General features: G+C 46.8%; 1 protein-coding gene across 16 annotated transcripts in view; it reads left to right on the plus strand.

Moving 5' to 3' along the window:
* Positions 1 to 26,094, plus strand: part of LOC148029409 (chromosome-partitioning protein, putative (DUF639)) — a 183,758-nt gene that overhangs the window by 152,342 nt on the left and 5,322 nt on the right. For 12 of the 16 annotated variants that reach the window (XR_015692424.1, XM_087688222.1, XM_087688233.1 and 9 more), the window contains 2 exons: positions 83 to 166; positions 15,993 to 16,105. Coding sequence is in view for 12 of the 16 variants with exons in the window: in XM_087688222.1 (XP_087544348.1) it covers positions 83 to 166; positions 15,993 to 16,105 (197 nt within the window). In the remaining 4 variants the exon portion in view is untranslated. Of the gene's footprint in view, positions 1 to 82; positions 167 to 15,992; positions 16,106 to 16,615; positions 16,997 to 26,094 lie in introns of all 16 variants that reach the window. The other 4 variants (XR_015692426.1, XR_015692425.1, XR_015692427.1 and 1 more) reach the window with 4 other exon arrangements.

Raw genomic sequence — 26,094 nt, forward strand, 5'->3', positions numbered from 1 at the left:
AGATGCAAGGAAGAATGGCCACACTTTACAAATTAAAGCAGTGGAAATACATATGACATGGTTGAAGATTCATTTGCTGTAGACTCGGACAATCTGCAAGGACCCCCTGCCCTGCCCCAGAAAAGAAAGTTCCATTAACAGTAGCTTGGAAGGAAACCTCTCTGAGGTAAAACACTAAGTTTTAAAAAAATCTGTAGAAGGTGGCACTAAGTGCATCATAAATACAGTGATTGAGTGAACAACCAATCTGGTGGGCTATATGTGAGAACATGTGTGGTGCTTGTTTTGAAATTTCTATTAATAAGACTTTAAAGAAAATCTTAGACGACCGATGGACAGAATTCCTCTCTTATGGGAAAATTCCAAGAATTGGGGCTGCAAAATCTTTGATGTGTGAATGGGGACTACGGGAGCTTCATATGACAAGAGGAGGAGATGAACAGGGCGGGGGAGGAGGGTGAGTGATAGCTCATAGGTATAAGCTAGAAAGCTTATAAAACTTCTTCGTCTTCTTATGTGAGCAGGGCAGCTAGATCATGGTGATGCGTTGGTGAGAGGATAGGAGGAGGGGCTGGAAAAGATGAAGGGGATGATAATTTTGAGGATAAGGAAGATGATTAAGATGATGAAGAGGGAGATTACTCTTTCTCTCACTTCAAAGATGCTTCTCTCTACCCAAACGGGTGTATATGTAGGACTCACAAGAGGGGAGGGTGGGTGAGCATGATGACACAACCCAAAATGAGCTTGGTTTTTCCCAATATACAAGGTCCTAAATCAACACATGCTTATTTTTTATGCTTTGCCAAAGTGCTGCCCAACGTGGAGGCTCCTAAAAGCACATGTTTGAGAGTGCTCAATTGATTGATCTGGTCTTGATTCCACAATTAATTTCTCTTGATTCTTGAGTCTTGAGCCTCCTAAATTATTTTTGAGTTTGTTAGTGTTAGCAGCCCTAACTTAGTGTTAATTTGTTCTCACAGTCTCAAGTTATTGCATCTAAAATTTTCTAAGATTTCAAATGACCAAGTTGCCTTGTTTCACACTTATTTTAGTCTCAGGTCTTAAGTTAAATTACTTAGGCTTTAGTATGCATAGCGGGTACATTATTTCTAGGTTCCATGCCTAGGAGGCGTTATACAACTAATTGCTAGTTTATTTTGCGCCCCACCTGCGGCATCGCCCGACTGCCCTATGTGTGCTCTGCCCTACTTGCGGCTCTGCTCATGCCTGGCCTGCCCTGCTAGCGCCTACCTGCTCACACCTGCCCTGGTCGCGACCTGTCTGACTGTGCCTGCGCCATGGTGTTTGCGTCCCATCAGGCTCTGCCCTCTGCATCAACGATCATTGACCTGCCGTGGCGGTTCCGCCCTTTGCCTCACGCACGAAAAGACCTCCCTAGTCGACCTGCTCTTGTGCCTCCATCCTATGCTGCACGTTCATAACACTAGCAATCGTTGCTCCCTCCGTCTGCAGCAACATTTCCCTTGGTATCACAGAAGCTAGCTTGGTAGCCCTCAGCAATGATGCGCAATGGAAACCTCTCGTCAAACGCTGGTGCATTCCACGAGTGCCCCTAGTCAAACACCTTGCGTGTCATCCTTTTTTAGGAACACCTCCTTTCCATCCATGCCACAGAGCTGGAACTGAAAGAAACAACAATCTTTGGATAGGTCGTAGGACACTCTCCATCCAGGGCCTAGCTTCGGGATTGGCTTCACTCCACGCTACACATTGGCACAGTGCAGATTGCAGAGATAGTTCTCATGGGTCAGGGGATCTTCATGGTTCGACTCAACTCCATGGATGCAGCCCGCGAGCTGGTGGATAGCTCACCTTATGCTTCCCCGAAGGGGGTCATCTATATGATTCCTTGGTATAGTGGCTTCATAGTGGAGGATTTCGCGCTTGATAACAGGTTTCCTAGACACCCGGTCACCCTTCTATTCCCCGGATTGGCGGTCGAGTATCGGCAATTAGTGGACTTTGGACGGCTTTTCGGCACAATTCTTTCTCCCTCCTTCGCGGATGCAATGACAACCGCGGGAGTCCCGAAGGTATGGGTGGCTGTGAAAGATACAAAAAACATACCTAAGTTTCTTGAGATTGAGGTAGACAAACACTCTTTTAGGCAACAGGGTATTGTGACAGGGCAGCCTTGCCAGTGCCTGCGGCGCCATGACTTTGGGCATCAGGCAGCAGGTTGTATGTGTTTCTGAGCCAAGGCGGCTCAGCCGCCAGAATCGCAGGTGGATGCTGAGGGTTTTACATGGGTCCCAGTGAGACGACAGAGAGGGAGACAGCAAGGGGGACCTCAGCCAGTGCCTTAGACATAGCCAGGACAGCAGAGAGTTGGGAGGGCGGGTGACGAGCCGCCGTCAGAACACCTCGCAGCACCCCTTGTGTCCCACCCAGCAGGATCACAGGCCTCCTCCACCCCCACCACCCACTGAGGCGCCACAGCCCAACCCACCCAAGATTCCCTAGTCCCCTAGTCACCCCCTCCCCGGCCCGCACACAAACCCAACAACCCCCCCCCCCCCCCCCCCCCCAAACATGCCAACAGCCACCAACTCATCTAGCCTAGCTGCCCACCACACTTTCCCTAGACAGGTGCAATTGCTCCCCCAAGAGTTTTTCAGTAGTGGTCCGTGGTCTTATTTGAGAGTTGCAAAGCGTAGAGTTCCAACTACCTCTGGAGGTGGGGCTCTTCGTGGTCCGTAAGTCAAGGAGCCGCAAGGTCCATTTACTATTACCACCGGATGGACCAAACTATGCTTTCTTCTTTTAGACCTCTCATTCAGGAGACTGGATGATGACACAGATAGAGGAGGAAGTGAGGGGCCAGGTTGTAGACCACATCTCCTAGTGGATGGGTGAAGGAGGGCTAGCATTTTTTTCCGAGTAGTGGCCTGGGTGCATGATGGATATTAATTGGTGGGCTCGAGACAAGGTTCCACATCTGAGCATCATTTTTTGAGCCCCTTCCTAGTGGACCTCACTAATGGATGTGATCGAGTGGCCCCTCGCATAGGCTGCCTGCTTCTACCAGTGCATAGAGTCACGTCTCTCAGCTTGGCTGATAGATGCCTTGGTGATACCACTTGGAGCATCTATCACCCCATGGTGCACCCCAAAGCTACCATGGGGGAACGGAGTTCACCCTCCAAGCCTACGGCGAAGCACATTCGCATGCCCCATAGCTCTTCTTCATTAGTAGCTTCCACACTGAACAGATGCTTGTTCCGTCTGTCACAGATTTCCCCATAAGTCCACATCTAGCATCTTGGAACGTGAAAAGCCTCCACTACAGTGGGGCACGTGGTTCTAGGAAGTTGATTGTTCGGCAGGAGCTACAGCCTGCTCTTGCCGAATGGGTGGACATCTTACTTCTTCAGGAGCACAAGCTCACCCCCTCCCAGGCCCATCGGGTGGGGAAGGTACTTCCATGTAGCTCACACACCTACTAGGGGTACTCCATCGACGCCCATGGCACAAGTGGAGGTGTATGCACCTCTATTGGCCCAAGCCTCACTACATGTGTGCGAGACCACAGGACAATTGTGGCAGGGAGGGTCCTATGGATTAGACCGGATATAGGAGACTCATGCCTTGGAGTCCTCAATGTTTATGCTCTTAGTGAGGTTAGGTCACGTAGTAGGTTCTGGGTGGAGATCTCAGCAGGACTTACAGAGGTGGACTCTTGGATTGTTGGAGGAGACTTCAACAACCTAGAGGCCTTAGAGGACTAGCAGGGCAGAGGCAAAGATTACCTAGGTATAGCAAGGGAGGAGTAGGAGGCATGGGAGGTCTTCCTCCTTGCAGTAGGATTACGTGATGCTTGGTGGGACCAAGCTTTCCACAGGAGAGAGAGGTCGCTGGACTTCTCTTGGGGATACAGGCGGCTTGGCAGAGTTCTTTTGGAGCGGCTGGACCGGTTCTATGTGGGAGAGTGGGGGTGCTCTTGCAGAGGCCAGGTAGGGCAGTTGGCTGGCATCACTTTGTTTGATCACTGCCCAGTTCTCCTCACTCTTGATGCTTCCACTTCAGCCCATGACATGCAATCTTGTAGGATGCCAGGCTCAATCTACAAGAGGGAGGAGGCAGGTTGAGCACCTCTTGACTAGGGAGTAGGCTAAGGTGGATGGGATCGCTTGAACGGATCACAGAGGAGATTGTAGAGGCCTTAGGCGAGTCGAGCAGGATCTACCATAGGAGACAGCCCTACAGGCCAGACAGCAGAATTGGAAGGAGCAGAGAGCACTCCGGCTTGACCTAGCAGCCACTCAGAGACTACTCGAGGAGGCACCAGGGGATCCCACTCTCCACATGAAGGAGTTGTGCCAGTAAGTACTGGCAGCCCTCGCCGGCCTTGAGGATAGGGGCTTTGAGTGATGATTGGGAGTCGACTCTGCCCCGTGCTTCGAGACACCATTCATGACACCCAGATAGGTTTTGTCCAGGATAGGAGCATCCTAGAGAATGTCTTTACTTTTTTTTATGTGACCAAGTGGGCTCAGCACAATGGTTAGGGATTTTTTTTTGCAAGTAAAATGTGGCTGATTCTATTACTCAAAAAATTGATTACAACAGAGTGCTCATGCTCAACAGACTAGCTGGAGCTGATGCAAAGTCACAAATACATCATGCATACAAGCCTCTCAAGGCGGTCTAGGGGGGTTGGGGGCAAGAAGCCATTGGGGGGGGGGGGGGGGGTGTATTGCCAATTGGGGCTGCCTACCTGCATCATTGAAAATAGGTCTTGGCTGCCCGAAGTGCGCATGAAATGACAACGGAGCTCTTGACAAGCCCTGGACTCGCCCTGTACCTAATCCTGTCGGCTACAGAGGGAGTGGATGATGGAGGTCCAGAGCTTTGCTAAGGTCGCCTAAACTAAAAGTCTCTCTTCGCCGAAAGCCTCCTGACACTGCACCTTTCAGATATGCCATCCAGTAACACTCCCTATGATCTCCGATACCTCCGAGTGGTCTGCTATGGGCTCCAGTACTTCGCGGATGGGTAAAGCCTCCAAACCGACCATTGCGCACGACCTTGCCTCGATAATGAATATCATGTGTCCTGCGTCCCAGCCTCATACAGAAGGCGACGGCCTTGGCTGATTGTCTGCCAATAAGAAGCTCCCCATGAGATACATCCAAGGGTGGGTGCTATACGGCGACGGATGCGGCATGCTCCTCTTCACATGACACGACTGCGCCTCCTCACATGACCAAAGGCAGTGCTTTGAGGTTTCTAGAGGTTGTCGTGTGCAGCACTTACAACCTCCCTTCTTTTGAATCTGGGCAAGCCAACTTCCCACCGCCAAGCCTCCATATGCCACGAGCCATGAGAAATATGACACCCTCCGCCGCCTCCAGCTATCCCATAGGCGGTGCGAGAAGGTCCGTCAGAAAGGCTCCGTGATGCTGTGCTCCGTCTAGTGCCTGCTATGTGATGGCGCCCAATCCACATTCTCCTGCATCAGTACGCGTTTGCCAATCCTAGTAGTGTACTTGATGAACGTGGGTGGCTTCTTGGCGATTGCAGTGGCTGGCCATAGCCACTCTCTTGGATCCCACTCTAGCTCATCAAGTTGCCTGCCCTCCCAGATCTAAAGGTGCCACTCCGTGAGCTCCTTCTAAAAAATATAGGGGTCCAGTTGCCATGTCTTCCCTTGAAGGCCCACCACCTGAATCCTCCTTTACGAAAGGGTGACTATCCCCTCATTCTGCTGTCCTCTGTTAAGGGCCAGACATCCCTCCTCGTGAACGGCGAAAAAGGTCCCCTGCAGGGTGTCACCCACTCTACCTGCCACCTGTGGGGGGATGCCTGCTAGTGAAAACCTAGCTGCCCATACCTACCTGGGCTCTATCGACTCTATTATCGGGGGAGCAAGCCACTCCAGAGGTATTGTTGCGTCTATCTCCCTTCTCCTCAACCTCATTCCTCTTTGGCTGCTTGATACTCGCTGCAGCACCTCCTCGTTTGCCATCCTGTACACCTCCCGCCATGTCCTGATGGTACGAGCCAAGCCGGCCTCCCAACCAGCCCATTGGATGTCGAGGCACTTGCCAATCTATGCTCCTTCTCGCCAATCTATGGGGGGTTTTGGCTTAGGGCCTTACGGAGGCCCTGCCACACGCGGAGTAAGCTGCGTAGGAAAGGTGATTTAGGGGAGGGTGATCAAGGCTGACGTGAGATCCATCTCAGGGACAGCCTCCACTCACTGCCAAGCCTCGGTCTACAGTCCAGAGGCCCTTCTCAATAAGACCCTCCATGTCTGCCTGTCTAGTGTGAGACCACGGACAACTAGTTTGCCCAAGAGGGCCATACTTTGATACTCTGGGTCTATGATCCCAAGCCCTCCCTCTGACTGATGCCGTATGATGGTCGCCCACGCCACCTTGGCTTTGGAATCCCTGGAACCATTTGACCCTGACCAAAGGAAGTTCCGCACTAGGTGACGAAGCTGCACTACGCAAGATGAGAAGCACCAACACGAGGCGATTTACCAGGCCGTCGCTAGGAGGACCTGGTTAATCACTAGGGCTCAGCTGGCTAGTGAGAGGTGAACCGTGCTCTAGTAGGTTAGTTTCCTTCAAATAGAATCAAGGACAGGAAGAAATTGCTGGGCAGGAGTGATGTTGAGTCCGACTTGGAACCTTAGGTACCGGACGGTCTGCCCTCTGCTTACCCATCTAAATCCTAGGTGGATGCCCCACTCCGTGCTAGAGTTCGGGTTTGTGAGGAAACCGATTGACTTTTGCCAGTTGATTTTCGCTCCTGCTGCAAAACAAAATACGCAAGAGCCAGCCTCACTCTCTCCAGTATCAACTCATCGTCCTCTTTGTAGAGTGCTGTATCATGTGCATACTCTGAGTCTAACAACTCAGTCTCCTCTCTTACTAGAAGTTGGAGGCTGCGTAATCCGCTCACACGTGACCTGAGGAAGTGAGACATAGCCTTTGCAAAAAGTAGAAACACTTATGGGGCTAGGAGGCAGCCCTGTCGAACTGATCTCTCCTACCGAAATTCCTCTCCTCGCCTTTTGCCTACGAGAACCCTGTTGATGGCCAATTTGTAAAGGGTGGAGACCTCGCGAATTCAAACCTGGGGAATCCCAATCTCACCATGGTGCCTTCTATGAAATCCCAGTCCACCCTGTCAGAAGCTTTCTTGAAATCCAAGAGTAGAATGGCCAGTCTCTGCCCACTGTGCTGAGCCCACTCTATTGCCTCAAAGAAGGTGAATACATTGTCTAGGATGCTCCTATCCTGGACAAAGCTTGTCTGTGTGTCGTGGATGATGTCTGGAAGCACGGGGCGTAGTCGCCTACCAATCATCTTTGCGAGAGCCTTATAGGCCACTGACAATAAGATGATTGGTCTCCACTGAGAAAGCTCCAACTGGTCTCCCCCTTTGGGGAGAAGACTGATAAGGCCTACCAAAAGGCTCCGTGGCATCTATCCTGAAGTGAAAATCTCCTGGAAGGCCATCAATAGGGGGTCCTTCACTACTTTCTAGTAGGTAGTGAAGAAGGCCTTAGAAAGGCCATCCTCTCCTTAGCATTTCTGCCCATCCTGTGTATGGAAAGCCTCCTCTAGTTCCTTCTCTGTGAAAGGGGATAGGAGGGAGCGTTCCATCTCCTCTGTGACGAGGAACGGGATGTGATTCCATACCTGCTCTATACATCTCTATCCTTTAGATGAAGTTGTGTCCTATTGGAAAAGGCGTGTGTAATAGTTGGTGGCAATCTCCATCATCTCGTCTTGGCTAGAATGAGTCCTCGCATAGTGATCCCGAAGGGTGCATATCTGCTCTCCTGTGGTGCGAGGCTGGTCACCTGGAAGAACTCCCTGCACATCGTGTCCCCCTTGCGCGTCTAGAGGGTTGTTGAGGTTCAGAAAGAGAACTCCGAGTGCCTGTCCTCTGGGCCAACAATGGCTGCTCGCGTGCGCACCTCTTGTGTGTGGAGGGTGGGATCCCCTGGTGCCTCTTGTAATAATCTATGTGCAGCTGCAAGGTCCCGCCGGAGTGCTCTCTTCTCCTGCCAGCTCTGTTGCTTGACTTGTATGGCTGCCTCTTGGCAGATTCTGCTTGACTCGGCTAGGATCTCTGCAACCTCCTTGGCTATCCAATCCCTCCGGTCCCACTCTCTAGTCCAAATGTGCTCTATCTGTCTCGTTACCTCCTCCCTCCTATAAATCGAGTCAGGGAATCGAGAGGATCGTGTGTCTAGGGCAGATGCTGGGGGATCAAGTTTCAGGAGGACCGGACAATGATCGGACAATGTGGTGCCTGCGAACTGCTTAATCTGGCCTCCAGGAGAGCCTTCCCACTCTCCCACATAAAACTTGTCGAACCGCTCTAGTAGGACTCCACCTAGCCGTCTCTATCCCCAAGAGAAGTCCAATGACCTCTCCCTCCTGTGGAAGGCAGGGTCTCTCGAGGTGTCGTGTGCTCCTAGTGTTAGTAGAAAGACCTCCCATGCCCCCTGCTTCTCCCCCGCCATGCCTTGGTAGATTCTGCATCTGCCTTGCGGGTCCTCCAAAGCCTCCAGGTTGTTGAAGTCTCCTCCAACAATCCAGGAGTCCATCTTTGGGAGTCCATCTACAATCTCCACCTAGAACCTACTGCGTGCCCTAACCTCCCTAGGGATGTAGACATTGAGGACTCCAAGGCATGAGTCCCCAATATCCAATCTGATCCATAGAACTCTCCTTGCCACTATTGTCCTGTGGTCTTATACATAGGCGGTGAGACTCGGGCCAAGAGTGGTGCATACGGCTCCACTCTTGTCGCGGGCACCTATGGCGTGCTGCCAGTAGGTGTGCGAGCTACCTGGAAGTACCTTCCCTACCTGTTGGGCCTGGGTGGGGGTGAGCTTGTGCTCCTATAGAAGTAAGATGTCGATTCGTCTGGCAAGGGCAGGCTGCAGCTCCTGCCAAACAATCAACTTCCTAGAACCACGTGCCCCACTGTAGTGGAGACTATTCACATTTAAAGATGCAAGGTGTAAGCTCATGGGGAAACGTGTGACTGACCCAACAGGCATCTGTTCGGTGTGGAGGCTGCTGATAAGGAGGAGAAACTATGAGGCATGCAAGTACACTTTGCCGCCAGTGTGGACGGCGAGCTCCAGTTCCCCATGGTGGCCCTTGGTCGAACGATAGGGGTGATAGATGCTCGAGGTGGTACTATCAATGCATCTATCAGCCATGCTGAGAGTCGTGACTTTGTACATTGGTAGAAACGCGCCTCTGTGCCAGGGGCCACTCGATCACATCCCTCGGAGGTCTCCATTGTGGAGGGGCTCTAAAGATAATGCTCAAGTGTGGGACCTCGGCACTAGCCTACTAGTTAATGTCCATCATGCAACCACGCCACTGCTGTGCAAACAACGCTAGTTCTTCTTCTTCCATCCATTGGGAGATGTGGTCCGCCACCTGACTCTTCAACTCCTCCTCTATCTGTGTAGTCGTCCACTCCCCTGAGTGAGGCTTGAAGAAAAAAGGCGTAGTTTGGTCCATCTGGTGGTGCTAGTAGATGGACCTTGCCCCTCTTCGACTTAGGAACCACGAAGATCCCTATCTCTAGAGGTAGTGGAAACTCTCTGTGCTCCGCAACTATCAGGTAGGACCATGGGCCATTGCAGAAAAACTCGTGTCAACAACTGTTCGTGTTTTGGAAAAGTGTGATGGAGACATGATCTTTCTCATCAAGGTTGGGTCTTGTGTAGTGGTCGGCTTGGAGGCTCTACCCAGCCGCGAAGTAGTGGAGCCCACAGCAAAGCGCTCAGAGGTATGGGAGATCATAGGGAGTCTTACAGGATGGCACATTTGGAAGGCACATGGTCAAGTGGTTTTTGACGGGGAGTGCCTTTTAGTATATGCGACTTTGGTAGAGCTATGGACCTCCATCATCCACTCCCTCCGTGGCCGTTGGGACCAGGTGCAAGGTGAGTCTCGTGCTCGTCAGGAGCTTCGTTTTCACTTTCTGCTCACTTGGGGCAGCCATGACCTGTTCTTCACGATGCAGGCGGGCAGCCCCAGATGGCGATACAACAACACCATCAACCACCCCCCCTCCCCCCCCCCCCCCCCAACCCTCCATGGCTTCTTGCCCCCAGACCGCCTTGAGAGGCTTGTATTCATGGTCTTGTGATTTGCATCAGCTCCAGATGGTCTGTTGAGCACGCACACTTCGTTGTAATCAGCCTTTTGAGTAATATAATTAGCCGCTATTTACTTGCAAGAAAACAAGACAACTAATTGATGAGAGTAATCATGTGTACAATGGAAAAGGGTTCTTATAGTTTGAGTGCTGACATGTAATGGGAGATGCATTGTGGAATTATCTGCCCAATGGGAAGGGACTGTTGCAATGCCTATCCTACCATTAATGCTGCACAAGTGACAAGTCTGAAGGTAGGGGTAAAGATTGATTATGACAGAAGTTTGAATGAAATGGGAAAAGTCAAAGTGATAAAAGGGTGGAGAAAAGCCCTCTACCTCAACCCCTATTTGGGTGGATTGGGCTAACTGACCAACCACTTGTGGTTGCCTTGCATTAGAGCTATTGCAGTTCTGTTCAATCTGCCTACCAACATGCTGCTTGCCTGGGTCCTCCAGTCAAACGATGGCTGCCTGTGTGACTGTTAAAGGCACTTGTAATAGGATATGTCTCGGAGTCATGGTGCTCTATAATTCATCGTGCTATAATGCTCAATGATTTTGGAACAAGCACAAGGCTCTTGCATACTTGGAGCCTCTCGCATACAACATTGACTTGTGTATATAGAACCCTGGCCTGGCTTTAAGCAAGTACTTGCAATTCTTTTATGAGCTATGGAAAAAGTATGGTTGATCTGAAATTTGGTTACCATTGGCTCGACATATGGACTGCCTTTGGAGATCTAGGCTCTTCAGCATAAGATAGAGAAGACATTTGTGACACATACAAACCATCATTTTGCATGTTAGTATCCCAATAGAGTGTGTCATCTCCTTGAGAGTCATAGAGGTGTTAGTTCAAGAACCAGTTACCCTCATTGTTTGGAGATGATTAGCCTAAATAAATAACCTTGATGGCTTTAGAGTCATCATTTCAGTTTACACCTGAGACTTAAACGAAAAGGAGGTCATCAAGAGAAATGACTACAGATCGTCTTATGCTATGTATAATATGGCTAAAAGATCAGGGTCTCAGTTTAGATTGATATAGAAAGTGACAAAGTCTATAAAGAAGACATGATTTTTAGGTTATGTTGAATAGAGATTGACACCTAGAAATACAACATATGTAGATAAACTATGTTCAATGAGATCCATATGACATTTACAACTTGTTAGATAGGGCTTTGGGCCACTAGCTTAAGTAAATGAACATATAGGCAATATTTGCTTTTGACACTTAATTTGAGCTTCATTGATTCTACACCCCTCATTGTGGTTTTTTACTTGCACTGCATAGATCCTTTTCAAAATTTATTGCTCTTTCTTTTTGAGTCAAGAAATAGAATGTTTTCAATGCTCCTTGTGTAACAACCCCCTTGGATCCCCCCCTGCACAGGAGACATGACATTAGCCATATCCACAAATATAAGACATTCTTGCTGTAAAGCTCAGATGAACACAGTTTCTGCACTTGAGCAAAACTTTTGACCATCAATCAGGTGCCTCAAGCCCACCAATTCAAAGGAGTTGATGGTATCCTGGTGATGGAACCATGAAACCATCCTTCCTCCTCGAAGAGGATGGTAATCACCTAATTAATCAACAATTACAATAAGCTTAAAATTCACATGAACTGAAATGCACACTTTACTACTTTAATCTTGGATAATTGATAGCTTGTTGGCCCCAAAAATGGCGCCCATTGCTATATTTCTTTATCTTGAATTGCAATTTGGATGGCATACAATGAGATTCTCTAAATCTCCTTTGCTCTCCAATTACCTCTTGCTGTCATAAATGACTAGTAAACCTTCTAACCAATTTGCCCCTTAGTTTTGACCTTCACCTTGCTCCTTGCGAGACAATTTAGCTCAACATTTAACATTGGCTAGTTGGCCTCTTGGACCTCCTTGAAATTCCTCAATTTCAATCATTGGAGTTCAAGTTCTAGGCCCTCAATTTTGAGTGTGCATCCCAAAGTGGTTGTCAAACCCTAATTTCTTTTGACTCAAATGGTTGGCTTTTCTTGAGATAACTTGAGAGATGGTTGTCAGATGAGAGCGAATGCTACAAAATGAGAAATTGTAGAGTTTCATCACGTGAAAGGTTGAAGAATTATTGCTGCCTTGCTCAAACAAGCATGGAAGTTGTCACCTGCAACATAGGACCACCAAAAAGGCTACTCCCCCCTCTTATATGTTGTCATATGTACTAGAAGGACCTTGGGTTGCTATCACGTGCACCTAGAGGGCTCCAAACTGATGTTGCCTACTGTAGGACTAGTCCTTGGTGGTTGCAAATCACATCAACCGCATCTCATTGCTCTCTAACAGCCTCGTCTCTCACAATGGTTAGAATAGACTTTTACTAGTCTCCAAAAACGTTTTTTTCACTTGCATGGACATGTTTTCAAAGGGTAAACTTCTAATCCCATTTTCTAGCATTATCCAGCTTATTAAATTAATTTTCAGAATATTGTTTCTGAAAATTAATATAATATTTATTCTAGTATCCAAAAATAATAATTTGACTAGCTAATAATTAAATTGGCTAGGCCAATTTGTCTTCCAATTATCCATGAGCAATTAGTAGCCCTTAGACATGCTTTAATTATGTAATTAATGCCTAGTCTGTAATGTCACCATTGACATTAGTGGCTAATCAATTGGTCTACGCCAAAATCTGACACCGACGAGAACAAAAGATGTGTCTAAGCTTTTTGGGCTACTAGGTACTTCTTGGATAATTGGCCAAATATTACCAAAGTAACCATCATTTTGGCAATGTGCTTTAAGAGAAAGATAAAATTAGTCGAAATTTTAAAAAGGGACTAAAAATTAACTTTGGGAATCCAACTAAGAGCATTTGCAACTATATTAGTTACTCTTTTTTAATAACAAATCTCAAAGTCAAATTCTTAAATCAGCTCTACTCATCTCGCCTTACAGTGACAAAGATTGGGCTAATCACATAGATATTTGAGTGTACGGTGGTTAGTATGAATAATGAACTGGGCGTTGTTCTAATAATGACGCCATATTTTAAGCACATGGATGATTGCCAATAGTTTATTCTCTTGAGTGGTATAATGTATTTTCATCATAAGCTTACAGCTCTCAAATGCAATGGGTTAGCCATCTTGATAAATAATAACACCCATAGCATAATCACTCATATTCGTATTTCATAGTTGTTAATGAACTTCCAAACAAATTTGGAACTCCAAAAAGATTTTACTCCTTTTTGGGATTATTAGGAGCACTATCAATCGAGATGACATGTCCAAGATACAAAACCTCCATGCGAAAAAAATCGCACATAAATAGTTTTACAAACAATTGCTCGTCTTAAGAGACATAAGACGATATGCAAATGGTTCACATGCTTATTATAAACAAGTATGTCATAGAGGAAAATGACAATTCACTTTTCGAGATATGGACAAAACTTGGTAAAAATTCAAAAGAAACACGTAGAGCTTTTGTAGTATTTACCGAAGCCTTTGAAATAGACTTTATCTTTTTGTTTTCAAGACACTCTCTATCACCACAAAAGTGCCTTGTTTGATGGCACACAAAGTAGCGACCCTTGGAGCAATACTCACTACAAGTTACTTTGTGCTTACCATCCTTCTTCTTACACAACTCTAAAGGCACTTGATGGGATCCATGTGTTGACTAGCTACATCTACTCATAGCCAAAGTATTATCAAAGTTTTTGGTGTGACTATAGATGTCCTCTAGTGAATGTGATGGATTGCAGAGCAGCTCATTTGGCTAGTCCAGCAACAATCCGAAAAGATAACACATATAGAATAATGCTTGAGGATCATCCAAAGCCTTTGTTTTGTAAAGAAGATCTTTAAGTTGCTGTGAATACATGTCCAAGGTCTTCTTTCCCATGTCAAGTTCAAACTATTTATAAAAATTTTCAATCCGATCATTGGTTACAAATTGCTTTTTAAAAATGGATTGAAAATTTGCCCATTTCTTTGGCTTTGGGCATAGTGCTACCCACCAAGTTTACTCATTTCTCTATACCATGATTTATATTTGTCTCTCACCACTTTCCCTACCAAGCAGGTACATAAATCTTTTGCTTCTTTGTCTCTTTACATCCTCTCTTCCCCAAAGCAAAACTATTGATGCCTAAATGGCCTACAAGAGTTCAACTACCAAAGGTGGTTTGCTATAGCCTTGGAGTGGTAGCTCCCCAGACTCTAATCACGAGACCCACTAAAACCATTGCACACAAGTATCGCCTCAACACAAAAACCCAAGTATGAGTACCAAACAAGAGACATACCTTGTCGTATCCACCACCCGCAACGCGTATCCCCCATGCATAATCCACCAGCTAGCAATGTCCCATATCACCCTAAACAAGATAAAAGCGTATGTGCCAGGCATGGACCGTCATGGTCCTTTGAGCGAAAGTGGTTTTGTGCATATCATCTGATCTCGCACCAAATTGCAAGTTGATGCTCTAATACCAATGTAACACCCCCCTAGGAGCCAACTTGCACAGTAGACATGACACAAGCCATATCCATGAATATAAGGGATTGGACATCAAACTTATCTCCAACCATAGAGCCAAATCAGCTCACCCTCGAGCGTAGGAGCTAGGAACACTTCAGGTCAAAACCACATCCCAAGGGTTGGCATCCCATACCACCAACCCACACCGACTTGGTATACGGATGCATCAACCTACATGCGAAAAGTCCAAGAGTGGTGATCACACAATAATCTACATGATAGGGCCTCGAGTCCAATAAATAGGACTTGGTTCCCCTAACCCCGAAGTGCCCTTAGTGCATTTGCACTAAGTCACTGCATGGCCACTGTGACCAAGACTACTAGTATCTATCTGGATGCCCAAGGATATAACACCTCGAGTCCTTCCCAAAACCAACCCATTGACTTAAGGGACTGGGCTAGGTTAATTTGGTTTAAGGCTATTTTAACACAAGGAATCTTCAAGGAGAGATACTCCTCAAATTCCAAGCCAAGCATCACCACAAGAAATTCATGCAACCGTACCCACTTGGTTCATTTGGGGGACTTTATCCTTGTATCTCAAGGCTCACATAAGTAGACCCCTCTGAATGCTTTTGCACCTACAATCAAAACAAAATGCCACTTCTTTTCCGTGTGCATGGACTCAATGCAATCTTACTTATTTAACCAGGTGACCCAGTTCCATCTCTTGGTATGGCCCCAATAGGATCATCCAATGCAATCATTCCCAGCTTGTTCACCATGGAACTGATTATGCAGTACTCACGAATGCCACCCTGGCTGCTTCCTCTAGTAGGCCATGTGGAGATTTTGAGAATTTTCCAAGCATCTGTGCCTGCAAGGTGCACCTCACAGCAACAGATTATTACCTCTTTCCACATACAAACTGCCAATTCCCAGTAGCTACTTCATCGGCTAGGTGGCATTTTCAATCAGACTACCTCCTCAAATGCACATGATGCCGCAGGCTGACTGGATCACTTATAGAGAGAACTATTATTGGTAGCAGTAAACAACATTTTTGGTTGGTAGTTCTTTGCCCCTCTTGTAGCCCTTAATATGTGCATGCCTTGTTAGATTAGTCCATCATCTTTCTGCAACTTTCTGCAATTTTGGCAAATGATACTTCAACAGAATAAGTTTGCATCTTCAAAAGCTGCACTTTCCTTTTGTGGCTGTCTTACTTTGACTTCGTTGTCTATCTTTGGAGTAAACCACCAATTTGCAGTCATTGGATCTCTCTCTCTTTCACACACAAACACACACACACACTCTCTCTCTGTTCTTGTTTCAGGAGCTGATGCTGCCTTTTACAATATTGTCTATCAACCTAAGGAAGTTGCAGAAATGGGAGGATCCTGGAGCTACAACACTTTTCCTTGCTTCATCTTTGTTCATTCTTTACAAGTAGGTTAATGCTTCTCAAAGATAGACAACTTGTGATATTATAGTGTAAGCGTGTTTATGGTTCTCAAGTGATTTGTGACAAATACTTCACTCCCAAGAAGCATACAGGATGTATAATGTTAAATTAGCTTGTAAATAAAGTTGCAAATTGATGGTTCTCGGCCGTCCAAACATGGAAAAATGTCATTTCCCTTAGTTTGTCCAAGCTCATTTCTGCAGGTTTATGTCTTTACTAGATACAGATGTGATGGTAACAGAATCTGTTTCTTTGATAGCAGTGATTAATTTGCTGCAGATTGCCTGTCTGCACATTTTGGGTGGGTTTATAGGTTTATTTGAGAAGATTTCTATTTGTCTGAAGCAACTTTTCTATTTCCCAAGTATGGTGTTAAGATTAACATTCATCCTTTCAATGCCCCAGCCCCAATTTCTTCAGTTTGGTCAGTCTTTCCTCCTGCATCCTTTCATCCCAAACCTGACAGCTGCTGTTCTGTGCGTTCTTGTTTTCAGCTGATCCCCTCTCAAGATGGAGAAGCCTTCTATTTGATTGACAAATTCTTTTTCAATGATAAGGCAGAGGTTCTCTGTTTGGAAGTGATGCAGGCAGTACACTTTCAGGCATCTGATGACTTGTTCTTGGCTCTTATAGTTGAGTTCAATTTTTGCCATACACACAAGATATTCTGGTTTCCCTATTTGAGCAAAGGGGATCTAACATTGTCATTGAGGAGCTAAGGTAGGAGATCCAACATTTTCATGTAGGTGAAGCCGACAACTTGCAGCAGATATTGAGCCTTCCATCCGACCTCCCATCTCCGAGAGTCATATATGTCGTGGACAAAATGTGTGATATGGTACAATATGAATCACGATACTGTACAATACTCAATGGTACCCTAACATTACTTGGACTCCTAATGATAGAAACATGTTTAAAACCAAAATAACAGTGCCATTAAAGTATAAAATAAGTACCAAAGGAAAGCAAACCAAAAATTCTATGGCGTAGCACATGCGCTAGAAGTAGATACAATAGATAAGCGCAGGATCTATACTGCATGATAAGTGATGAAGAGAGACACTTAGGATGGGCTATCACTTTCATCATCAACGACATCCACATTGGAGTGTTCAATGAGAGACTTCGGAAACAACTCCTTTAGGCAGATGATGAGATATTCTCGGGCTCAATGATAAGGTTACCATCATCATCTTGCAGAAGTTAGGTGCACCACTTGTGTAGCGCTTCCCGCAATACTTGCACATCCAATGGTGGGATTTGGACTTCTCTATATCCCTCTCCACATGGATGGCGTGCAAATTAAAGGCCTCATGCTTTGCACGAGTCATGATGCTAGTGGAGAGGGAGTCACAAGTGAAAGTTAGAGAGAGAGGGGGTGGAAGTTAGAGAGAGGAGGTGGAAATCAAGATAGGCTTGAATTTGGATAGATAGATAGCTTGCTTGAAGAGAGAGAGAGGCTTGAGCAATAGTGATGGCTCGCTAGGCAATAGAGTATCATCGCGAGGTAGATGATTGTTTCTACTAGAGCTCTCATCTCTATTATATTTGTATGCCACTCCCTATTGATACTCAAGAGCACCAAATGATTAAGCCTTTGCGAGTAGCTAACCAAACTCCTTGCCTACGTCCATGCTGACTCTAGGTGTTGTCGTGTTGGCTACATTGAGTGATTAACCTTTGCCACTAGCTAGTTGAACTCCTTGCCTACGTCTGTGCCGACTCTGAGCATTGAAAACATGAAGTCGAAAAGTGTGCTCAAGTCTCAACTCTTACTTGCTTAAGACTGCCCATACTAAGCATTGCCTACATCATGTGCAAGGTAGTGTGGCAATAAACTAATTCTTCTGACTATGGTTTGCTAAGTTGATTGCGAAGCTTGTATAAGTGAGAGAATAGACACTCCGATTTCTCTCATATACCCAAATAGCAATCTTGGGCTAGGACACTCACAACTATGGATTGAAAAGTCTCAAGTGCATCGCCAAAGTTTTGCCACCCCAAGAGATACTTCACAAGTGAATCCTTCCTTCAACAAGTGAGTGGGAAAGTAAAGGCCGCATGCCCTCTTTGATGAGCATGGCACCCTAGCTCCTCATAATAGCATTATGGTCGGCTACAAGTAAATCACATAGCATATAAGCAAGTTGGTGCAATCAGAGCTCTCATCATCTATTATGGCTAGTGACTTGTAGTCTAGATGCATATAGGGCGTTTCAAAAGGATGCACATACAAGCAAAGTGGGTTGATGAACACTTTTTCAACTTGAGAGAGCTATGCTCACATAACATCAGAAGTACATTTATGTTTATTGTGAAAAAGGTGACAATGGATGCATCTTCTTGGACCATCTTCTGCAAGCATTTGTACTTACCAATATCCTTCATAAGCATGTGAAGACAATGGCTCACACATGGAGTCTACACGATGGTGGGAAACTGCATGTTGAGAAAGTGCGCAATGGAATGACAATTTGATGCATTGTTGATAATAGCTGGCATGACATTTTGAGGGCCCGACCTATATGCATAATATACACATGATGTGACATGTTACATAATATGTTTTGGATGGAGATACATATAGCTTCAACGAGTTACAATGCTTACCTTCAAGATGGCTTGCTAATGTGGGAGTCAATGAAGTTCCCTAACATTTTCTTTCTCCACTTTTTGGTCTCTAGAGGCCCCAAGAAGTATGCGACAAGTAGACAAGATACAAGGATGATGATGCTGCGCTTCTTTCAATTACTAGATCCATTGGGGAAGATGGAGTATCCATACTTAGTCTATGCAGTTGTATTGGATTGAGGATTCTATTCATCCTCTCCTCCTCTTCATTGATCTCTTTTGTTTGCATATCGTTGTGAGAGGCACATGTCCATTCCTCACATTTAACCACATTTGCAATTTTCCTCACTAGTTTCTTTCATTGTGCTTGCCTCAAGACATCGAAGGAGAGATTATACTCAATAATGGTGTGCAAAATCTCTTTGTTTCCAAGTTGTTGACATTGTCTAAACCACTTTTTCCCTCTTGCTAGCATTTGAAGCCAAATGGGCCACTGCGGAAGAACTCCTGTGGCAACGAATGTGCTTGTCTCGGGAAAGTGTGACAGGCCGCAGGGGCAGATGAGCTCGTGGCTGTATGGGAGGGAGAAAACTACTAGTGCGAGGAGGATGTAGGGGTGTGTTGCTCATCACCTCTTGTGGGAGGAGGGGGCATGGGCCTGTGGGGGATCACCTGAACCGAGTGCGGATCAGGGGTGGTGCTCAGTAGGGGAGGTGGTGGGGGGAAAGAGGTTCAAGGTATGGTGGGATGGTCGGAGGTACGTGACGGGTGTTTTGGGGGGGGGGGGGGGGGGGGGTGGATGTGGGGGCTATGGGATCTCAGGTGAGGTAGTCTGTGGTGTAGGTGGTGGTTGTGGGGGACTGCAGTCCTACCAGGTGGAGAGGCAGGGGGTTTTGCGGAGTGCTCTGCCGAGGGAGCGTCGCTCGTCCTCTTGCTCCCTGCTATCGAGGTTGCATTTGAGGAGCTGGCTACAGATCCCCTGCCGTCTCCCTCTCTATCATCTTTGGACCCAGGTGAAGGGGGGGAGGAGGCGGGGGAAGGGGAGGACTGGCGCGGCAGCAATTCAATCAGAGATGGGGGGCAGCAATGCGATGCGATGGCAGGAGGTTCATGCCTCCACTAATAAGATGTGCGCCTATTAAAAAAAATGGTTTTGTCCAGGATTGGAGCATCCTAGACAATATCTTCACTTTCTTCGAGGCGACGGAGTGGGCTGAATATAGTGGTCAGGGATTGGTTGTACTCCTGGATTTCGAGAAGGCCTATGACAAGGTTAACTAGGACTTCTTAGAGGGCACTATGGCAAGGTTGGGCTTCCCCCAAGCATGGATCTGTGGGGTTTTTGCACTTTATAGATCGTCCACTAGCAGATTCTCATAGGTGGTAGGAGAGAGGAGGAGTTTCGGTTGGAGAGATCTGTCCAGCAGGGCTGTCCTCTTGCCCCGTATCTGTTCTTACTCTTTGGGGAGGTGATGTCCTACTTCCTCCACTCATGTGTGAGCAGCTACATGGCCTTCAACTTCGGGTGAGGGAGGAGACGAAGCTGCTAGACTCAGAGTATGCACATGATGAGCTGATATTTGAGAGAGTGAGACTAGCTTTGGACGTATTTTGCACTACAGCTGGAGCGAAAATCAACTAGCGAAAGCCAGTTGGTTTTCTTAGAGACTCCGACTCTAGCATGGAGTGGGGCGTCCACATGGGGTTCAGATGGGTGTGCAAGAGATAGACCGTCCAATATTTAGGGTTCCAGGTGGGACTTGACATCACTCTTGCCCAACAGTTTCTTCCAGTTCTCGACTCTATTAGGCAGTAGCTGACCTACTGGAGTCACCTTTCCTTAGCGGGCCGAGCCCTTGTAGTCAACCATGTACATAGCCTTTTGTTGGTGTTTCTCCTCGTCTTGTGTGGTTCAGCTTCGTTGCCTAGTGCGGAATTTTCTCTGGGCCGGCTTAGACAACTGCAGGGATTCCCGGGCCAAGGTGGCGTGGGCAACCATCATCCGGCATCGGTCTGGGGGAGGGCTTGGGATCATTGACCCAGAGTTCCAAAGCCTGGCCCTTTTGGGCAAGGCAGTGGTCCGTGGTCTCATACCAGGAGGGCAGACTTGGAAGATCCTTTTGCAAGAGGGTCTCCAAGAGTGCCATCCTTGAGATGGATCTTCACAACAACCTAGATCACACCACCCAGATCTTTCTTCCTTTGCAGCCTACTTCGTGTGTGGCAGGGCCTTCACAAGGCCCTAGTTCAAAGGCCTTCAGGATGCCAAGAGGAGGAGGTACATTGCCACCTGGTGGTATGGAACCCCTAGGTCAAAGATCGGACGGCGGGATACAGATTGGGGATACAGATTGGCAAGACTCCCACATCCAATGGATTGGATGGGAGGCTGGCCCTGCTCGTACTATCAGGACATGGCGTGAGGTGTATAGGATGGTGGATTAGGAGGTGTTGCAGCAGGCATGAGGTTGTTAGCGAGGAGCTTAGGTAAGGAGTAAGGAGATTGACTCAGCGATCCCTCAGGAGTGGCTTGACTCCCCGATCCGAGAGCTGGTGGAGCTTGGTGAGGTGTGGGCTGCTAGATGCTCACCGACAGGTATCCCCTTATAGGTGGCAGATAGAGTGGGCGGTGCCCCCTACGGGACTCTCTTCACCATGCAAAATGGGGGGCATTTGGTCCTTAACAAAGGACAAGAAGATGAGGAGATTGTTGTCCTTCCTTGGAGGAGGATTCGTGTGGTTGGCCTCCAAGGGAAGACGTAGTGTCTGGACCTTTATGTGCCATGAGAGGACTTTCAGGAGTGGCGCCTGTGGATATGGGAGAGTAGGCCACTTGATAAGCTGGAGTGGGACCCTAGAGAGTGGCTATGGCCGGCCACTGCGGTCGCCAAGAAGCCATTGAGGTTCTTGGAGTACACAGTCAGGATTGGTAGACATGTACTGATGCAGGAGGACATGGATTTGGCGCCTTCGAAGAGCAGATATTGGGCGGAGTACGGCATCACAAATGCCTTCCATCGGACTTTCTATGGGACAGCTAGAGGCCGAGGAGGGTGTCGTATTTCCTTTGGCTTTTGGCACATGGGCATCTAGCAGTTGGGAGTTGGCTGGCCCAAATACAACAGGATGGAGGTTGTAAGCACTGCCCACAGTAGCATTGGGGAGCGCCAAAGCACTGCCTTTGGTCCTGCGAGGTAACACAACTCGTGTGGAGAGGAGCCTGCTGTATTCTCTGCCATGTGGCACCCAGCCTTGGATGTATCTCGTGGGGGGCTTTTTGGTAGCAGGTAGTCAGCTAGGGCTGTCACCTTTTGTATGAGTTCGAGATGAAGGACACGATTTGTCTTCACTTTCTGTGCAGTTGGGGGGCAGCCATGACTTGTTCTTCATGGTGCAGGCAGGCAGCCCGAGATGGCGATATACCCCCCTCCATGGCTTCTTGCCCCCATCCCCCCCCAGACTGCCTTGAAAGGCTTGTATACATGATGGATTTGTGATTTGCATCAGCTCCAGCTAGTCTGTTGAGCATGAGCACTCCTTTGTAATCAGCCTTTTGAGTAATATATTTAGCCACATTTTATTTGCAAAAAAAAGAGGAGTAATCACAGAGGAGGGAGAGAGAGAGAGTGTGTGTGTGTGTGTGCACGTGCGTGTTGAGGCTAAACTTGAAGACTTGATGCTTGAGAGAGAGAGAGAGAGAGAGAGAGAGAGAGAGGAGAGAGGAGAGAGTATTTTTGAGGCGAAAATCAGCCTATGAGACAAATCTAGGTGCAATGTTGATCATCATTGGATATCAAAGTGTGAAGTGCTAAAGGATTATCAATGATATACTGTGAAAAGAAGCTAAGGTGATTCACAAGATAAAATAATGCCCATGTAGGGATCATAGTTATGGGAAATAGGGAAAAAGAAACCAAAACAAGAACAAAAACGGCAACAGAAATTTGGAGTTTCAAGGAGTTTCCAATAGCTATAAGGATGAGAAAGGTAGAAACGGAAATAGGAACAAAAACAATGAAACAACAAAAATGTGGTGTTTCCAGGCGTTTCTAGTAACTATGGTAGGGATACAACAAGAGGATGAAGCAGTGCATATCTAAATGTGTGGCTGAATAATACATAGATATCTATTTCCACCTAGTTAGGATCAATAGGTAGAGTATGTCATACATCCTTGATGAAATAGTATGGGAGTAGCACTTGAGTTGGTTCGTGAGCTCTATCAGGTGTTGCTTGTGTCACTAGTGGATCTCCCTCATCTCTCTCTGGTGTAGTATCTACGTCTAGTACCCCTCTCCGCAATTGGCGTGCTATTCTGGTATGTGAGAGAGAGAAAGAAAGAAAGAAAGGTATATTAACGTCTTTTAAGGCCAAAATCATCCTATGACACAAAACCATGTACAATGTTGATTGTCACTAAACATCAAAGTGTGGCATGCTAAAAGAAGATCAGTGTTATACCATGAAAAGAAACTAAAGTGATGTATAAGTCAAAATAGTGCCATGTAGGGATACAACAAGAGGATGAAGTGGTGCATGTCTAGTTGTGTGGCTAAGTGATATCCATTTATCTAGTTCCGCTCTGTCATGATCGATGGGTAGAGTATGTCATATATCCTAGATGAAATAGTACAAGGGTAGTTTGGACTAAGCCCTCAGCTCTGTCATGTGCTGCACATATTGCTGGCAAATCTCTCTCCTCTCTCTGTGATGTAGCATTTGTGTTTGGTACCCCAATATCCGTGGTCAACGTGCTACTTTGATCTCCTCAGCTCTTTGGACTGTCACCCCTCTCTGTATGGGTGTCATGTGTGTGGTCACTATCTAGAAGAAATCGGTGAGTTGACTGACGTCCCTTTCTCTGTGTAGTGCCAACCTGTAGTAATGATGTGCAGAGCCTCTGAATCTCGACTAGAAATTGGTCTAAGCAACCCTTGTTTGGGGACTCCATGACTAGTCTAAGGGAGGTGTCTCCTCCAAACAGCATGGGATATCTAGCTCAGGCTGTACTATAGGCTATGCAACTGCAGCACGTAGTGCTCCCTGCTGTCCACCTCCTCTTGGCATAGTCTGTAAATCTGCTCAACTCTGGGAATATGTGCTACCCTATCGGACTCAATCTCAAGTTGATGAGAGGATACCTTGAGCTGGCCAATGGCTACTCGCATCTCGTGTGGCATGTATACATCAAGGATTCCATGCCTCTCAATGAGGCCATCTGTTGTAGTCTTCATGAAGTGGTCTGTCTAGTACATCATCTTCAGGGAAAGGGGCTGCTGGGGTGAAATGCATGTATGTTGTATGTACGATTGATAATGACCTTGCCAAGTTCCTCTCAATGTGGAAGAGGTGTATGAAGGGGGAGTCAATGCCATATTGAAAGGGTTAGAAAAAGCTGGAGGGGGTTGTGTTTTCCATGTCAATCTCATTTTGTGTGAGCCATTGCTCGACCTGTGCATACTATGGAGTCTCATGTCCTACGTGGATTAGTCGCCTAGAGGCCTTGAAGGCTCTCCTAGATAGTCTATCCGGATGCATGTCATGTACTATGTATGAAGTTGATGGTCTAAAAAAGGGCTCCATCATCATGCAGGGTGTAGCAAACTCAGCTCTCACGATCTCATGTGGTACTAATGATTTGCTGTGGATCATCCGTGAGAGCATGATGATGTCTCAATGTGTCCATAGGTATGTATCATGCATCATGGCTAGTGTGACCAATATGTCAAATAGCCACCTCCATGTGCAAGCTTCCTAGAAGTGTGCCTAGTGGCATTGTCTCTCCATCATGGCCAATGTTGCGTATCCTCGTGTGATTCAATCTCTAGCTACTTGTGCCATGGTGAATCTCCCAACGGATGTAGTGAATGTGACTCCATAGTACATATATGAATCCACAACCTCCACATGTCCTTCTCCTAGGGTGAAGACCGATCTCCTTACTGGGGCTGATGTGTGGATGATCAAGATCTTGGTTTTCCCAAGATTAACCACCAATCCATGATGTGTGCAAGAGTCGTGGAGTGCATGAAGATGTCACTATAGACCCTTGTGTGACTCAGGGGCTAGAACAATATCGTTAGCATAAAGCATAATAGAGATCAATATACTTGTTATCTCCACCCCATCACCCCCTCGTGTGATGTGATCTTCGACCTCATTCATGTAGAGTCCGAAGAGTGTAGGGGAGAGGGGACATCTTGCTTCACTCGGATGGTGCTAGAGTTCATGTTTCAAAGTCTTCCTAGGCATCCCACTCGGCCTATCACCCCCTCATACAATGCATAGATGCCCCAAATCATGTTAGATGGGATTCAACCTCTTGGAGAAAGAGGCCGAGGCATCTCTAATTTGCATAATCCATGACTCTCGATAGAGGGCCAAACCTGTCTCTGAACTGACAATGAAAGCGGCCTCGAATCTTATTGTATGCTAGGCAGTGGCTGTTATAGTACTCCTCAGTGGTCTTTGGCTCAGGTTAACAAATCTAACATATGTGCTTCTTGGGTGATATGTATCTATAAATACCAATCTCAATCTCTAATTGATGTGATGATGTGTGCAACTAGCCAATAGCACATTTGATCCCATGAGAGAGGTGGGTGTCCATGTATCTTAGGTGGACAATAAAGCCATCATTTGTAGTGTGGAGAATATGCTCTATGTAGAAAGCCATCATCGTCCCCAACTCTTGCACTAGTGCCAACCACGTCCTTCTTGTGTTGAGCCGGGTGATATTTACCCCAATAATCTTGCTGATCTTTGATCAGCTCAAATCAAGGGATGGAGCATCAAGGGGATACTGAAAGGGAGGTAGTCTATCCATGCATGAGGCCATGCAACTCAAACCATGGTGACATCTATGCATACCAACATGGAGTATCACCCTCTTTGGCAAGCTGGCATGAGGACTCCAGAGCTAGTCGGGATAGATCCCATAGGTTGTGTATGTAGGTGACAAACTGGCTGCGTATCTATGTTGGGGTAGATCCCATAGGCTATGTATTTAGGTGACAGACCGGGTGAGGATCTGTACTACAATCGGTGTGGCTGCTAACTCGGCTCTAATGATCTTCTGTGGGACTGAGGCCTTATATCTAATCAAGGGGTTTCTCCATCGATTAGGGTTAGGCCCCCATATCTACACCATATAGCAATGTAGATGTGACCAGCATATCAAGTAGCCATAGCCCAATGCGAGGTTGCAGGAACTAGACCTGTGAGTACATCCTCTCCAAGCCTCCTAGTGTTGTGTATCTCCTAGTCAATCTAGTGTCTACTACCTCTCATAGAGCTGGGGCTTGTGAATAAAACTCCCAAGTATGTATAAGAGTCCAATACTCCATCTTTCCTGCCCATAGGTGAACTTAGGTGATAATCTCTAACTCATTGTGCTGTG

The sequence above is a fragment of the Lygodium microphyllum genome, chromosome 11, assembly GCF_053477565.2.
Source record: "Lygodium microphyllum isolate KBCC chromosome 11, Lygodium_microphyllum_v1.1.10, whole genome shotgun sequence".
Classification (NCBI taxonomy): Eukaryota; Viridiplantae; Streptophyta; class Polypodiopsida; order Schizaeales; family Lygodiaceae; genus Lygodium; species Lygodium microphyllum.